The following is an 18256-nucleotide window of genomic DNA, read 5'->3' as shown; positions in this document are numbered from 1 at the left end:
GTTTAAAAATGCCTTACTTTTTTTTATTTGCTTTAATTTCCTTATCAATTTTTTGATATCAATATTCTTTGTTTAATTAACGAAGTTTAATAATTAGAATTTTCTAATTATCCAAAAGAAATCAACTATTTCCTTGCTCTTGATCAAATACCAAACCTGCGATGTCCATAGATATACTGTACATGGCTCGAGCGTGTCTTCTGATTTGTTACAAAGTAAGTTATGTCATATGAAGTTGTGAACAGGAACTATCTGATTTTATCCTAAATATCTATGACGATACTTATAAAGTTTACAAAAACAGGAGATTGTTACCTTAAACTGTGTCTTCAAGCCGAGTCATTTTTAGCAGACTCCAATTTTGTGTTTGACAATTGTACAGAAGGAACATTTCGTCTTTTTGAAGATAACTTTAAAAAAGGACGGTGCAGGTGCACAAACTGCAAGTGTAATGAGAAAATATCTGAAGGGGAGGGTCTCGCTTTTCAAAACCACGCCTTTTACTTTAACAAATCAGAAACTTAATTATATTGGAATATCATTCATGACTTACTGAATTTCAAGTGTTTTAAAATTAGGCAGCAAAAATTCAATAATTAACTGGTGATGTTCTGTTAAACGGTGTGCATACCTACTTTGCAGAAAAAAAAAACAATTGTATGACCAAGTAAATCAGTGAAAATTGGCGAGACAAGAATTCCGTAAGAGAAATAGAGAGAACAAATGTTAGCACGCGTGTACTTTGATTCTGTGGGTAATAGAAATGCAGCTTCTTTATTCCAGTTACAAAGAGATACGATAAGACTGGGACCATATTTTCTTCTGATTGTTGGAAAACATTTCTAGTTAGAAAAAGTAGGATATTTCCATCTGAAAATAAACCGTTCCATTCAGGTATAAATAAGGAAAGGGGTATATGTTCAAACTTGATTTAGTCAAAGTGGACTACATTTAGCTAAAACAGGATATCAGAAACATATTTATGATGTATATTGTGTGCACAAGAAATTCGTGCAAAATGTTGACGAAAGGGCTCCCACCTAAAAGTAGAGATTTCAATTGCAATTTAGTTTTTTTTAACTGTAATTAGTGAATCGGTATATTGTTAACAGTTGCAAAAAGTGTTTTATATATTTTGTAAATAATTAAAATGCTTTATATATATTTTGTAAGTAAAAACATGTATGTTGGGGATTTCGCTCTCCAAACCTTTCGTTCAATTTTGCTCAAAACACTTTTTCTGTTATAGAATTTTTCTACGTTACTACGTATTTACAGGTACATCACCTCATCTCATAGGCAGGTATGATTATACCGATAAAGTGCAGTACTTTACATGTACTTGAAAACATAATCAAAAGTATATATAAAAAGGTTTCGTTATATATATTGCTGGTACAGCACTATTGGGTTACAGATATAAAAATAGTAAACGCGCTTTATATATTTAAAACTGATGCATCAATGTTAATGGATAATGGCATTTCTGTTATATTTCATATAATATGAAAATACAGTTTTGTTTTGATTGTTTGAAGTTTAACTGAATGAAAAAAGTTCGTCTGATCAGTTTAAAAGGGACGCACAACAAAGGGCGACAATAGTATAAACTTTGTTATAAATGTGTAGTGTGGTTTTGGATAAGAACAATTATATTTTTCAATGCAAAAATTAAAAAATTAATAGATTATTATTTTCAGGAAAACTGTATACAGTATAAGTACTGATTGTTATGCTTCCTTTGCTGGCTGATTCAATGCCAGTTACTATAATACTGATGCTGATTTACAATAAGGTCAATGCTACCGAAAGTAAATAATTGGATTTCCGTATTTTCATTTCAAGCAAAAAATGTGCCTTCTATAATTATTTAATCATATAATTTCACTAATTATTAGTAATTTGAATAATTTAAAAAGTTAGGGTTAGGTTTCTTATGTCTTCTTTTGTATATAGAAGAATAGAGATTAGAATTTTCTGCTGCCAGGAGAATAATCCAGATTTTAAGTAGGTCAATGCTGTTTTATCCTTTGCGTGCTGATGCTGATACTGTTAATGTTGTTTTTAAAAAGCTGAATGTTTATGCTAATCATGCTGGTTTATGTAACATAACTAGTTCCCTGCAATGTATCAAGAACAAGGACTAAATATTGCTCTTTGCCAAAGGGCCAAACATTACAGGATTTGATGACTTTTTGTCTTTTCTTTTCGGTCTTTTTTGTGTTTTGTGCACAGCTGTCGTAGTTCTGAGACTCTACGTGTCATAGTGTCCGATTAGTTATTGGTTATTATTTTTCGAAATGTTACAGCTTAAAAATCAGAAAGTACAGTAAACCCATGTAAACTTGAATGAAATTATAGGACACCATTGGACAGAGTTTGTCAATTTTTTTTTTTACATTCGGGTGTTTAGATTTAGACGATAAGGATTAGCCCTCACTTAAATAAACACAGTTGTAACAAAGGATCAAGATGACTTCAGCTTTTTTATCGTCATTCAATTTTCCCATCTCCAAATTCATTTGAAGATAGCTCAAAATGACACATACGGCAATATTTTATCTATATACAATAGAAATTAAAACCATCTTAAACACGTTGAAATTGTGACAAAAATGCTGAAAATATATGACAAAACTTGTTTTAATAAAACAATTTCATTGTATTGCAGGATGGATTGTAGTAATTAAATGTCAAGAAATAGATACATATTCATAAATGGTAAATAATTGATCAATAATTCTATACATCAATAATAAAGTGCGATGAAAAAAAAAATCACTTCGGGGGTACATGTATTTATATCTAACATTTGACTCTTTTCATTTCTGCATGTGACCTGACGAGCTCCCAGAAGTTCTAGTGTGAAATTCATCTTTGATTTGCTTAATTTCTGTTTTCAAGTTTCCAAATTCACTTTGAACTGAAGACTGATTATCCCTTTGTTGATTCTGAAGTTCTGTTATTGATGTTTGCATAGTCGTCAAAGTCGTTTGCATGTTCGTCATCGACAGTTTTAATTCCAACAGTATAGTTTTTAAATTATCACCAGGCATACTGCTAACATTACTTTGTGTTAACTCTGGATTAGAATGGTATTCGGATTCTTTGGGGTTGTTCATAGAGGCAAGGGGAGAACATGGCTTCAATCTATGCGGTAGACCAAATGAATCTAAAATTCTAGTCATTGGTGTCACAAAACAGGAGCCTTTGGTGGTCGAACCTATAGCCATCCCAATACAGCTTAGTGTCTTGTCAGGGTTGATACAGAAGACAAAGGATCCAGAATCACCAGGCTCAAAAAACGTACCGTGGGGAAGACTTTGAATTTCAATTTGGTTGCACATATGAACAGGTGTTTTATCCGGCAATTCTCCAATATCGTCCACAAACCGAATATGTGATCCATTAAAGTACAGATTTCCAATTGTGAAGCCTGTTTTACTTCCGTATTTGATGACACTGTCTAGTTTTCCAGGAATTCTGCAGCTTACAGTAGGATCTGGGACATTAACAACCTCCCCAGTAAATACAGGGGGGTTATTTGGATCAAACCCTGGAATTATTAGAAAGAAATTTTTTATGACACATTTCATTTTGTTATTGCTCAATTCATTTGTTCAATACAATGAAACAAGAATATCCAGCAGTCTAATTTTTAGTCATCATTTCTTAAGTTCTATGATCGATACATTGACATTGTTGACAGATTCCATGGAAAATTATTTAAACGTATTTCTTGTTAATGGTTAAATCAAATCGTTTGTTCGTCAGATTTTATAAGGAAAAATTTAAATAGAAGTTGCAGAAACTTAATAAAACTTTATAACTTAAAAAAACTTAGAAAAAAAACCATTGAGATTGGTAGATACTAGGGTACCAAAAGCAACTCGCACTCTCAGTCCAAATTAGAATTGGATTTATTTTTACAATTTCGTGAAGATTACATTCACTATCATATCCTTAAAGGTCTCGAAGTTCGCATGGTCCTTCATTGAATTGATAGAATGATTGTATATTGTTTAACTTTCCATTCGATTTTTTTTTATACATAGTGCGTCACTATATACAAAAGTTAAAGGTTTCAAATTTAGACCAATACCCAGGACTCAGATTCATTAAATAGATAATTTTTATCACGCCTACATTGTATCTACCATGAAACAGAACCTCAGTTTATATTAGGTCTTATCTGAACTTTCATGTGACTTTCAAATTTATTTTTGCACTTGTCGCAGGAACAGTCACACATGTTTTTTTCAAAAATTTTTGTGTCACATTTGCCACATGCAATAAAACTTTTGTAGGAATTCAATTTGAATTTTTCAGTCCGTTAAGGGTTATTCCTAGATGCATTATGCATGCAAGTTTCGTCCAGGTAGGGTTTATATTTACTTGAGAATGGACCTGCTTCAAAAAATCTAACCTGGTCACTCATGTAGAAAACGTAGGTCAGATGTAACATCCAAATCAAGTCTTGTAGTATCCATCCTTTGATTCATCATCCATGCGAGTTTGGTCCAGGTAGGACTTGCAGTTACTTACGAATGAACATCTTCCAAAATTTGACCTTGTCACTCATTTAGAAAATATTGGTCAGATAGAGCATCAGAAGTCCGGTAATGTTAATCTCTAGATGTGTCATTCATGCAAGTTTGATATATGTAGATTTATAGTTACATTGGAATGAACCTGCTCCAAAACATTTATCTTAATGGTCATTCATCTGGAAAATGTAATTAAAATACAGGATCCGAGGTAAGTCCAGTAGTGTCCATCCCTAAATGCATCATTCATGCAAGTTTGGTCTAGGCAAGGCTTGTAGTAACTTGTAAATGGACTTTCTCCTCAAATTTTAACTGGAATAGCAGTGTCGACGCTGGGGTTTAGCTTTTATCGCCTTTGTCTACTAAAAATGGGAATCTAAATTAATGATATGTCATGGGCGCAGATCCTTAAATTTTAACGGGGTGTGGGGCTCCACCCAAACCTAAAAAAAATTCCAAAACCGCCTGACCCCCCTCTAGATCCACACAAGATCTTTTAAAAAGTATACTTAAACATACCTGCTGAATATAGTTGATCAGGAAGGGTTACAGGAAATCCATATTCGTTTACAGTTGGATCAAGTTTTATCAAAGCAGCATCAACCGAAGTGTTATCAGATGATAATGGAAAACATTTATCCACAATGGTGCCACATACTTGAAAATTATGATGATTTTTATCAAAAAATTCTACGTTTAAATCGATACCTCTGGCCAGTACATAGTTTTGAATTTCACTATTTGGTATTATCAATTCATCTGATGAAAATACAACATGGGCACATGTAATCAAACCAACTGTATCATTTGGCAAATCAACAAAACCTCCAATGCTTCCATTTCCAGGAGTATTTATTCCTTTGGCACGACGGATATGTCCCCCGAAGTCTATAGATCTACCACTTCCAAAAGAACAGTATCCCTCCTGTACATCTACATCAAACCCATTGATTTGTTTTGGAAACTCTCTTTCTCCGAAAGGAATATATCCTTTATGTAGACACAACAGACTAATGCAAGTTTTTTCAACAATTCTATGTTTTCCTTTTAAATATCCTGTTGATTTAAATGGAGATACTGATATAAGGGTGAGGTTGGAATGCTTCTTAAAAAGTGTTTTCGCTTCTTTTTCTGTGATAACAGGTAAGTTTAACCCGAAACCAGAAGTCACCGTGGTTTTAAAGACAGTATTTGCTTCATCAGATAGTTGTGTATAGTTATACAGTACTATATCAATCCCCATGCCATTCCCTGGGATTCCATCTTTCATTTCTATAATACCTTTGTATGACATCAACATCACAAGCCGACTTTCCTGACTGCATTCATAACAGAATGATAGACTGATTGCATTTTGTCGAAGCCTTGGGCATTTTCTTAAAATCGTGTATTTAGCTGTTTGCAAGAGCGTGTCCATGATAACAACTGATTTTATCTTCCTACCATCAAAACGATTTTGCAGATGAAAATTGAAATCAAACATGTATAACTTCACAAGCTCTAAAACTAATATGTGGTTTCCATTTTCAATAGCGTAATCCATGCAGATGTCAATAATTGATGAAGTATTTTTTGATTTGAATTCTAATATTGCATCTTTAGTATGTGCAGCAAATAAAATGGATAAAATAGATCGAGATTTCGCAGACTTTGTTTTTCGGATGAATGCGTCACAGTTTACAATCCATCCCAAAAAATCGCTCACATGGGTTTGAAAGAATGGTTCAAAACAAATCAGTTGCTTTTCGGCATTTCTAAAATCTAGCCCTGAGCAGTCCAGGTAATCAACTCTCTGAATAATGTCCTGATATTCAGTTGTTTTCATCTGATTTCTTAGATATTGTTGAGGTAAAACTGTTTCAATGTTTAGAGATTCAATTAGTTTTTTAATCCTATCTTTAGCTTCTCCGTTTTTCCTGAGCTGATAAGGTTTCTGGTCAATAGGCAACAGCTTTGGCGTGGTCAGTTCTGAAATTATTTTTTATAAAATTAAAAATTCACCCTAAAAGAAATTAACAAATACATCTAAAGGCCAATCGTCTCACATAAATGACTTCTGCAGTAACCAGAAAGGGAGTTGTATTAGAATTAATTGTATCAATTGATTTAATTGAAGGGAATGTCAAACTGCAATACGTATACAAGTTCACAAGAATCAGTTCATTCTTAATGTTTTGAGATAAGAAGCAAAGAAAGAAGACGAACAAGGCTTAGACAATCCCCCTGTCTGTGCTGCGATAAATGCTTCTTAGTTTTCAAAATTAACGGAAAAGTTTTTTTTTTAAATAATGTTCTCAGTGATGTCATCTTCAAAACATTTTTATCATTTTATTTTGCTGAACGACTTATCATTTGACAATTTTTTTGTCCAAGTAAACAGTTGAGCACATTTAGTGGAAAGTGGGTTGATTAGAGGTATAAAAAATGAAATTGGAACATGAATGGGTCAAGTCTCTATTCCGAGTTAACGATTAAGTGATGTAAATGCAAATGTGAAATCTTTTCATTTGTCCAAAACAATTGAATCTGAACCCATTCTATATGAAAATCGAACATTTCTGGAAAACAAATGTACGTTTCAACAAACCCGTTTATTTAAATCACACTGACACACTACCATAACATAATATACTAGCGTTGAGTTTTTCCATAAATAAGCCCCCCCCCCCCCCCATGTAACAATTACTTTCTGAAGAGAAAATGTCTTGGTTATTAATTTTTATAAAGTCTAGCCAAGTTTGAATTGTTGCTTTTGAAAGATTAACATTTGCTTTTGCAGTTTTGACAGTCGTAGTCGTAGATTATGCAAACCATGCATGTCGAAGTCGTAGATTATGCAAACTTTGCATGTTTTAACCACTCGATCAACGTAAATATGAAATCTGACGAATAGTTTCGAAGTGTTTGAGAAAACAAGACGTATATGCTAGCCGGACAAATGACCAACAGAGAGCTTAATTATTGCTACCTTCCGTGGGCTATTTGTTAATTGTAAATACATCTTACATATAGATAGTTTTCGATTGACCAAGAGTTACTTCCCGTTGGCCGCCATACTGGAGGTCCAAATGCTCATATTCCTTCATTGTTCAACCAATTTAAAATTTTTATATTTGCTATTTTGAATTAGAAATCATTATTTTTCTGAAGTATATAAATTTTTGGAAGCCTCCTTTATTTAAAAAAAATTATTTGATAAAGAATTTCCACCAAATATTTCTGCTATATTTTCTTAAACTTGGTAAGACAAAGAGGGAAAATCACTGAGTCGACCTCCAATATGGCGGCCAACGGGAGGTAACTTTCGCTAAATTCAGGCCTATCGAAAACTATCTATACCGAAAGAAGACGTGACCCACATCTCTTCTGACTCCGAAGCGGTGAAAATCGACTCCACCATACGCTGAAAATGACTCCCACATACTTTTTAGCGACTCACCCCGCGTTACCCGTTGCATACGGTGATCTAAAAAACTGACAATTAATCACGGCAAATTAACTTTCAAAACTGGTAAGTAGTTCGATTGTATCGACCAGAATTTCCTCTGCTTTTCAGAACGCGTGTTTTTACTTTTATCAATATGTACGACCACACCATTTGTGTAACGAATTTGCGATTTTTTTAAGTGTTTGCATGTATTCTTTTGTAATTATAATGAATAGTGGTTCAGTTGCGAATTTGATCGCGAAAATACAGAAAAATGTTAGTGCTTCGCGTGAACTCTGCAACACAGTAAAATTTAAAACGATGGAAAACCCTGAGTTTTAGCCAATTAGAATCAGAAATATTCAAATATATCTATAATTTTTTTAAATAGGTCATCTTAACATACTTTTTGTTTGATATTCTCCAAGGACCTAAGATACATCAATTGACAAAGATTGTAGATTCTAAGCCAATAAGGAGCTGAAATATTTTAAGATAACCATCAATTTCAAACTTAGGTCACCGTGACGTACTTTCTGGTTGTCATTGTCCAAGGACCCAAAATGATCGATTAACAATTCTTGATGATTCTAATTTTTAAGTACCTGAGAATTTAAATATAGTGATACATTTTCATACTTTATTGTTGACGTTCTCCAAAGAGCAAAGATGAATCAACTAACAAAATTTGGTGATTTAGGTTGACGGTATCCGAAGATCCAAGATACATCAACTCACAAAGTTTGATGATTCTAAGTCAATATTTACCCTAGATATTTTAGATATAGCCATACTGTTACGTATTTTTGATTCACATTGTCTGAGGACAAAAGATGCAGCAACTGATCAAGTTTGATGATCATAAGCCGAACAGTTTCAAAAATATGCACTTTATACAAGATGAAAAGAAATGCCTATAAAATTTTTTTAAAATAGGTCATTGTGACCTTCTTTGAAATAAATATGCTTTTGGGCCCCAAGATGCATCAACCTGCAAGGTTTGATGATTCTAAATGTCTCAGTATCAGAAATAATTATGAAATGCTTTTAAAAACAATAAGCTATAGAATTTTAAAAGTAGGTTAAGGGGACCCATCGTTAAGTTGGCGTTGTTTTGAGGACCCAGGATGCACCAACTGTCAATGTTTGATGATCATATGTATCCTAAATACGCCTACAAATCAATTTGAAAAGGTATGTCTTCAAAATTCAAAAAGTGGTTAACCGTGACCTACTTTTGAGTTAATAGGATATGACGTCCTAAGATGCATCAAAATACAAGATTTGATCAACCAAAGATAATTCTTAATCTTCGACATATCCTCATCCTTGTACGTAAGTTTGGTGATAATCTGCCTTGTGGCTAGTGAGAATCTTTTTAGAAACCAGTACCTTTTGATTTCTTTACTGATTAACATCCTTTATTTAAGAGTTTCAACCCTAGTTATAGTATACTGTAAATGGGAGCTCTTTGGCAAAGGATACCATAGAACAAATTTGACAGTGATGGGCCAAGGGGTTCTTGACTTCTGACTTATATGCTAAAACGTTTCTGCACAGGGCACAAATGGCCTAACTTGCAGCATGAGCTCATTGGCTCAGAAGAGCATATAAACTCAATTGATTTTAAAGCTTAAATGAGTTAACCAAACATGGCTTATAAAGTGGCACAAAAATATATTAAGGAGTTCCAAACGATTGTTGGAAATTAAGTAGATACAGATCACATTGATTTTGTCAGTTGTATACTAGTACCTTAGCATCTTCATTAAAAACAAATTTCAGAATACTTGTGCAATACTTATACATAGAAACAGAAGGTTTTCTTAATATGAGATTTCTTTTCAGAGAAATATGTTTATCAAATAATATGAATAACATATACCCTTTCCTTCGGTCTTTCCCCTCTCTTCTATATTTATCTGTTTCTCTCTACCCTCTTTTGCTCTTAATTTTAGCTCGATATGTGGTATATTGAAATAATCAGAACTCTCACTTCCAGACATTTTCTCCTTCACAAGAGTCCCTAAGTAAGAGTAAAACTCTTTTGTTAAATACTGTTCTGTGGCATTATTTTCTAGCATTCGAGTACATATATATACATTACATGTACCTGTAACATCTTAAAAGGAACTAAAAACAGTTACAGTTCGAGAAAACCCAAACTCCCTTGTAACTCAAATCAAAATAGAAATCTAATTGTAAAAAGAAATTTAATACATGTATATCATTGTTTTAGAATTTCATAGAGAAAAGACATTAAGTTGTTATGTAATCATTCAATTTTAACTCTCTCAAGGTTTATACATGTAGGATTTGATCATGTGACCAACTTCATGTTATAGTCCCAGTGACACTCTAAATACCAAAATCGTCTTTGTTGATAAGTGTCTTTTTAAGGACAAATGTTTTATATATTTTAAAAGATATACGAGGAGTTATCAAAAAGTTCGTGGATTAGCGTCATAGAATTAAAACCGCTTTAGGTACATCAATGAAATTTGAAATATCAAGTTAGCATCATCTTTTTTATCTTAAGTATAAATCATAAATCATAATTTTTATTTTATAATAAATTTGAAATGTATTTATAAGCAATGGTATGTCCAGGCGGCGCAACCTCGAAAACGACGTTTTTTCGACCTATGTGTAAATGAGAAAAACTCTTTTGATATGATCATTTGACATACAAAAATCCCGTTAATTCAGATAAATGTTGGGACACAGTTGTTCCATAAAATAAGAAATGTCCACTTTATTCTGAAAGCTCTATGATATTTTATTGTAAATTTTACACGGGATGTCCAAACAAATGAGGTCTTGAAAATGACGTCAAAAGGAGGAGGAGGTTTCCGTTTCCAATATTCTATGAAGTTTTGCCCCTGAAAAAACTAGTATAGACCTAAAATATATTGAAACTGTCTACAGAGAAATAATTTGCATCCAGAGTACTTGTTTTTTAATGTCAAAATTGATTCAGGGTGAAAAGGGATGTACGGTTAATGTCGATTTGCAGTCAAGGTGTGAAAAATCAATCACGTCAAAAAATGACGCTGATCACGTGTTGTGGATATTGAACTCCCAAAAGCAAACTATGCCGGCACAATCAAGCGAGGATCTCTCCCAATGTATTAATCCATTTGGAATATTATATTCATTGAAGGCCACTGTTCATGGCATTGTAAAGTCATATAAACAAGGCGGGTTGAAGTCCTTACTCAGCTCCAGGGAATCTCATCAAAAAAGTGTATGAGGTAGAAGAAGCAGACATTTTAAAAAATAATGACGTTATTTGACGTCATGAAAATAAACGACGACAGCGCCGAGTGATCATATAATGTCGTCATCATTTTATAATAATTTGGCAAATAATGAACGTATCGGTCTGAAATTTTCAACATTTATTTTTTGTTGTTTTATGTTCCATATAATTTTGAAAGCACAGACTACATAGCAATCATTTTATAGCCTCAGTCCACGAACTTTTTGATAACCCCTCGTACTTCAAATATTCACAACACCTTTACTTCTGCATCTGACAATTTGACCGCTGATGCATTAAAACACGACTTCGCTAAAATAAGATCTCCGTATCTATTTCATGACAGCATAAAGGTATATAAACTATATAACATATTTTTGAAAATTTCCTCTACTTTTACATTATCTAAAGAATTTATGTCTTAATGTCGGTATTGAATAGATGTGTACGTTTTGAACACATATATACTAACACTTTAGGACAGAATTCACAACAAATATTACCTTGACTCCCATAAGTACAGAAATGTCAAGGTCAATACTTAATTAAATTTTCTTTTCATTATTTTGGCTTATATCATACTTACAGTGTCCTGGGATATACAAAGTGTCTAGATTGAGCAAAGGCAAACATACAATGTATACAGCCAAAAATTGAAAAGCTGTTGCTTAGCAGCCATTAAAAGGTCACTTAACAGACAGTTTAATTAAAATGGTGCATGGATATTGAAGTTCTGATGCCTTCTTGAGAGTGTATTCAAAACTATTTATTTCAGCATCCATCGTGTAAAATTTCAGCAAGAATAGTGAATTTTGTTGAAAAAATAATAATTAAAGTTTTACACTTAGTTGACCTTTGTCCTCCTAAAATAGTTCTCATATCTGACTTTAATATTTGCAGGAACACATAAAATATGTATGGAATGAGTGAAAATTCAAAAATGCTCCGTTGCTAAGCAACCCATTTTACGTCATTATATGCAGATTTAAAAGAAATTATGTGTTTTATGTACTACAGTATAAATTCATATATTCCGAATTACAATTTTCAACATATATCACTCTACCATCTTAAGAAGCTAAATTTTTAGATTGGAGATTAAAATGTAAAAATATCGATAAAACTTTGCTATGAATTGACCTTTGACCTTCATGTCTACTGGTTAGGTCAGTCGTTTGGTATCTGAAAGGTCATGAAATATAATTTATATCTATACTCTAAATATCTCTAAAACGATCCCCACAAAATGGTATGCATTAGGCCTATTTTTTCTCCTAGGTGAAGAAAGTTAAAAATAAATCTGATAATGCTATGTCAAAGGGTCTCCTAAAACCAAGTAAAAATAGAGAAAGAGTTAAATTATTTAGAGGTGTGGATTTTCTCTTATTGCAATGTATTTCTGAAAAAGAAATAAAAGAATTTTGGTGAGAATTAATTGTTTGAGTTATCATGCAGCGTGATGATACACAGAAAGTTACAAAGACCATAAAAGGATCATTCTCTAAATGTCAGCTGGGTCTACTGTGGATGTGAACCAGTGTTCATGTATTATAGTTTTAATCTGTAAAACTATATTTAACGGTTTTTAACGATAGTGTACGAATGATAATCTAAGTTTATCTGTCTGTAATAAAACGTTAACAATATATTTTGTTGATAAACATAGATTCACATCTGTAAACTGTAATTTACGATCGTTAACTATAGTTAAGAGTTGTGAACCATAGTTTACAATCGTTAAACTGTATTTATCAGATAATCTATGTTTTGCGATAGCAAATAATTGTTTTTGGTGTTAAGTATAGTTTACGGTTGTAAAACATAGATTATCGCGTTAACTAAAGTTTAAAGATGTAAAATATAGATTAACTTTGTTAACTATAGTTTACAACCAATAATCCTAGTTTATTGACTGTGAAACTATGTTTTGCTCATTTTTGTGATTTTGGCTTGCCATATACGTCCCTTGAAAAATTAGATTGTTAACATTTTTTTTCATTTTATATTCTGTGTATATGATTAATAGTCTGCGAAATGGCTGTGTGATGCGTACAGTGTGTGTGTCTGTCTGTGTCTGTGCTTGTCAAGCTCGCTTTCAGCTCAACCCCTGGCTAGCAGCTTGCTGCGAAAGAGTAAGTCTTCTCTGCCAGGTTTAGCCTCTCCGCAATAAGACCTATGTGGCCCAGATATGGGATCCCCCCCTCGAGGTAGCAGATCGAAATTGGGTACCTTGCGGCCCCAAGCAGAACCACAAGGTCTTGGAGGAAACTAGGCCCCTAAATGCACGGTATGCATGGCCCAACGGCGTTTGGATATGCCCTGATACCTGCAAACCTAGTTTCCAGCTATGGGTTAAATAGTTCCACTGCCTTGTGGACGACTTGGGAAAGTCAAAGGCTATGGAAGAAAATCCAGACAGAAAATCTAAGAAAACTGGAGAGAATGGCTTCATGAGCTGTGGCAGGCAACCATATTCTAGAGGAAGGCAACCTTGATTACAAATCCCTGGTCCACCAAGTTGGAGGTTGAGCAAGGGGGTAATCTCCCCTTCTCGTAAAAACTACACGATTACGGATACGAGAACTAGGAGTATTTCATCCTTTCTCGAGGCATCAGAATACCAGCAGCAATCTGCGCGTATGAATGCAGCCAGTGAAAGCCAACAGGAAGCTGGTCGCATGAAGAGTATACTGAGCACGAGAACAAAACTTAAGATCGGCTTCTGGAATGTCCGTACCATGTACGAGGCAGGAAATCAGACTCAAGTAGTCAGAGAGATGAAGAACAACAAGTTACACATACTAGGAGTAAGTGAATGCAGATGGACAGATTTTGGAAAGATCATGACAAACAGCGGTGATGTAATCATTTACTCAGGCAGAAAAGATGGTAGACATCACGAGGGAGTAGCAATTATTCCGAGTAAAGCAGCAGCGAAGTCCCTGATAGAGTACCATCCTGTAAGTGAGAGAATGATAAGAGCAAGAATCGACGCAAAGCTTAAAACATCCATCCACTGTCCACTGTTAACTGTCCATTTACTGATATTACATACTAGTTCAAGAACAAATACTAGTATCTGTGACAAAAAATGATATGCCGTTAATTATCGCCGGTTAAGAATCTTTACCAAACCATCACTGAAAATAAAGTATTTTGATGCTTGTTCCTGATGTCCGAAATTGAGAGAAAATAAATTATAAATTCTGTCAATTTTTTTAAGTACATCGTACATACATGTATAAGGTTGTTGAAGATAAATTCGTACATTCAACAAATTAATTCCAAACACTTATACTGTATACTTGATATAACATGAAAGGCAATTATAAAAGAACATACAAGCCTCGTGTCCGTTTTTACTTCTCTTTTCGTTTTTTTTTTAATTTTTGGTAACATATTAAATCTTTTAATTAGTTTTTCTTTCTGATTATTTCGGTTTATTTCTTTATTTTGAAGGGGGTCTTGGGATAATGAATTATAATGTCTATCGCTTACAGAAACGTCTAATTAATTACGAACACTGTAATTTTAGATATTTGTTTATAACAGATCTGATTAGTAGAGATAAAAATACATGTTGTATCAAAAATAAAATAAACTAGATACGATCTCGTTGCGAGCAACGAGTGGGTCTTCCGTCCAATTCTTGAGGAGATGAGATGAGATTTTGATTGAGATTTTCATTCTAAATTAATGATAAAGATTGTGAAGAAGAACTATTTTGCCTCGATAATCTATAAAAAGACATTGAACATTAAGGACTTAAAAATTCGACTTTTGGCCCCTCGCAGCCCCTAATATTAGGGATCAGCCTTTTATCTGCATATCATCTTAAAGCTCTCAGGATTTTCATCAATTTTTGTTCAACAACTTTTCAGAGATTCTTTTTCGTTATCGAGTTATTCGCAAAAGAAATATTTAGGGGCCAACCCTTCAACTCCCTAATGGTGACGTTTAGCGAAAAATGAAAGATTGCATAATGTTTAGAACATTATTTTGAACATCTTTTGTTCAATAATACTTATCAAAATATTTCTCTCTTTCGAGATATAAAGCGTCAAAGACTTAGCATTCTGGCCCCTTGTGGCCCCTAATTATGAACCATACGACATAAAAATCATAATATATAGTTGTAAATGGTTGAGATAAACATCTTTACTTCAGTAATGTATTACAAAATATTAACTGATAAAGAGTTATCGATTAAAGACTTTTGGCCCCTTTTAGCCCCTAATTTGAGTTCACAGCCCCTTTTTCTTGATTTCGTCTTAAACATCTTATGATTTTGAATACTTTTTGTTCAACAACTATTAAGAGATTCTTTTTCGTTTTCGAGTTATTTGCAAAAGAAATATTTAGGGGCCAACCCTTCAACTCCCTAATGGGGACGTTTAGAGAAAAATGAAAGGTTGCATATTGTTCAGAACATGATTTTGAACATCTTTTGTTCAATATTACTTATCAAAATATTTCTCTCTTTCGAGATATAAAGCGTCAAAGATTTAGCATTCTGGCCCCTTGTGGCCCCTAATTATGAATCATACGACATAAAAATCATAATATATAGTTGTAAATGGTTGAGATAAACATCTTTACTTCAGTAATGTATTACAAAATATTAACTGATAAAGAGTTATCGATTAAAGACTTTTGGCCCCTTTTGGCCCCTAATTTGAGTTCACAGCCCCTTTTTCTTGATTTCGTCTTAAAGATCTAATGATTTTGAATACTTTTTGTTCAACAACTATTCAGAGATTCTTTTTCGTTTTCGAGTTATTTGCAAAAGAAATATTTAGGGGCCAACCCTTCAACTCCCTAATGGGGACGTTTAGAGAAAAATGAAAGGTTGCATATTGTTCAGAACATGATTTTGAACATCTTTTGTTCAATATTACTTATCAAAATATTTCTCTCTTTCGAGATATAAAGCGTCAAAGATTTAGCATTCTGGCCCCTTGTGGCCCCTAATTATGAACCATACGACATAAAAATCATAATATATAGTTGTAAATGGTTGAGATAAACATCTTTACTTCAGTAATGTATTACAAAATATTAACTGATAAAGAGTTATCGATTAAAGACTTTTGGCCCCTTTTGGCCCCTAATTTGAGTTCACAGTCCCTTTTTCTTGATTTCGTCTTAAAGATCTTATGATTTTGAATACTTTTTGTTCAACAACTATTCAGAGATTCTTTTTCGTTTTCGAGTTATTTGCAAAAGAAATATTTAGGGGCCAACCCTTCAACTCCCTAATGGGGACGTTTAGAGAAAAATGAAAGGTTGCATATTGTTCAGAACATGATTTTGAACATCTTTTGTTCAATATTACTTATCAAAATATTTCTCTCTTTCGAGATATAAAGCGTCAAAGATTTAGCATTCTGGTCCCCTGTGGCCCCTAATTATGTACCATACGACATAAAAATTGTAATATATAGTTGTACATTGTTGAGATGAACATTTTTGCTTCAGTAATGTATAACAAAATATTGACTTTAAAAGAGTTATTGAATAAAAACTGTTGGCCCCTTTCAGCCCCTAATTTGATGAGTCAGCACATTTTTCTTGATATCATATTAAAGATCTTTGTATTTTGCACAAATGTTGTTCAGTATATTTTAACAAAATATTTATATTTTAAAAGATATGATACAAAATGTCTCAAAAAATCACTCATAAAACGTGTCCTAAATTTTGACCCCTACCGAGCTTCCATACTAGGCACTTCCGGAAAATATCCTGACCCAGGTGCAACATGGCAACATGTCCTCTATCATCACTAAAAATTTCAGCTCTCTAGCTTGAGCCGTTTTTGAGTTCCATCACAGACAAGGAGGTCCTCTAAATTTCGATCAAAGGGCGATAACTCCCGACCGGAAGTGAATTTGAAAAAAATGATTTGCCGGAATTAACTTCAGATGACAACGCGTCGACTGTGAAAATTTGAAGCAAATCGAACGAGCCATCTCCGAGAAATCTTCTGCACAAATTTTGTAAGAAGAAAAAAGAATAAAAATAATAATAATAATAATAACTAGATACGATCTCGTTGCGAGCAACGAGTGGGTCTTCCGTCCAATTCTTGATGAGATAAGAAAAGATTTTGATTGCGATTTTCATTCTAAAATAAAGATTTACCACAATCTGTAAAAAGACATTGAACATTAAAGACTTAAAAAATCGGCTTTTGGCCCCTGACGGCCCCTAATTTAAGGAATCAGCCCTTTTTATTCAAATCATCTTAAAGCTCTTAAGATTTTGAACATTTTGTGTTCAACAACTATTCAGAAATTCTTTTTCGTTTTTGAGATATTAGCAAAAGAAATATTTAAGGGGCCAACCCTTCAACTCCTTAATGGGAACGTTAAGCAAAAAATAAAAGGTTGCATATTGTTCAGAACATTATTTTGAACATCTTTTGTTCAATATTGCTTATCAAAATATTTCTCCCTTTCAAGATATAAAGCATCAAAGATTTTGCATTCTGGCCCCTTGTGGCCCCTAATTATGTACCATACGACATAAAAACTATAATATAAAGTTGTAGATGGTTGAGATAAACATCTTTGCTTAAGTAATGTATTACAAAATATTAACTGATAAAGAGTCATCGATTGAAGACTTTTGGCCCCTCTTGGCCCCTAATTTGAGTGCCCAGCCCCTTTTTCGGGATCTCATCTTAAAGATCTTAAGATTTTGAACATTTAGTGTTCAACAACTGTTCAGAAATTCTTTTTCGTTTTTGAGCTATTAGCAAAAGAAATATTTAGGGGCCAACCCTTCAACTCCTTAATAAGGACGTTTAGCAAAAAATGAAAGGTTGCATACTGTTCAGAACATTATTTTGAACAACTTTTGTTCAATATTGCTTAACAAAATATTTCTCCCTTTCGAGATATAAAGCATCAAAGATTAAGCAATCTGCTGGCAGTTTTACTAAAGGTCGTAAGTTAAAACGTAGGCGTAAACGTAGACGTAGACGTAACTTACGTCGATTTTGCGTTTTACTAAAGA

At 33.3% G+C, this 18256-nt stretch overlaps 1 protein-coding gene across 1 annotated transcript; it reads right to left on the bottom strand.

Annotated features, from left to right (window-relative positions):
* Positions 1 to 2822: 2822 nt before the first annotated feature.
* On the bottom strand, positions 2823 to 10058 carry LOC134240240 (uncharacterized). The gene is made up of 3 exons (XM_062722332.1): positions 9860 to 10058; positions 5067 to 6515; positions 2823 to 3556 (listed from the first exon to the last, which is right to left on the bottom strand). The coding sequence occupies exons 1-3, from the start codon at positions 10056 to 10058 to the stop codon at positions 2823 to 2825; spliced, it is 2382 nt and encodes a 793-aa protein (XP_062578316.1).
* Between the last annotated feature and the right edge of the window lie 8198 nt (positions 10059 to 18256).

Source organism: Saccostrea cucullata, unplaced genomic scaffold (genome assembly GCF_032062105.1).
Source record: "Saccostrea cucullata isolate Sc308-1 unplaced genomic scaffold, CSIRO_AGI_Scuc_v1 ctg2162, whole genome shotgun sequence".
In the NCBI taxonomy this organism is placed as follows: domain Eukaryota; kingdom Metazoa; phylum Mollusca; class Bivalvia; order Ostreida; family Ostreidae; genus Saccostrea; species Saccostrea cuccullata.
The sequence above is the reverse complement of the archived record's forward strand: the minus strand, read 5'-3'. Positions and strand labels throughout refer to the sequence as shown.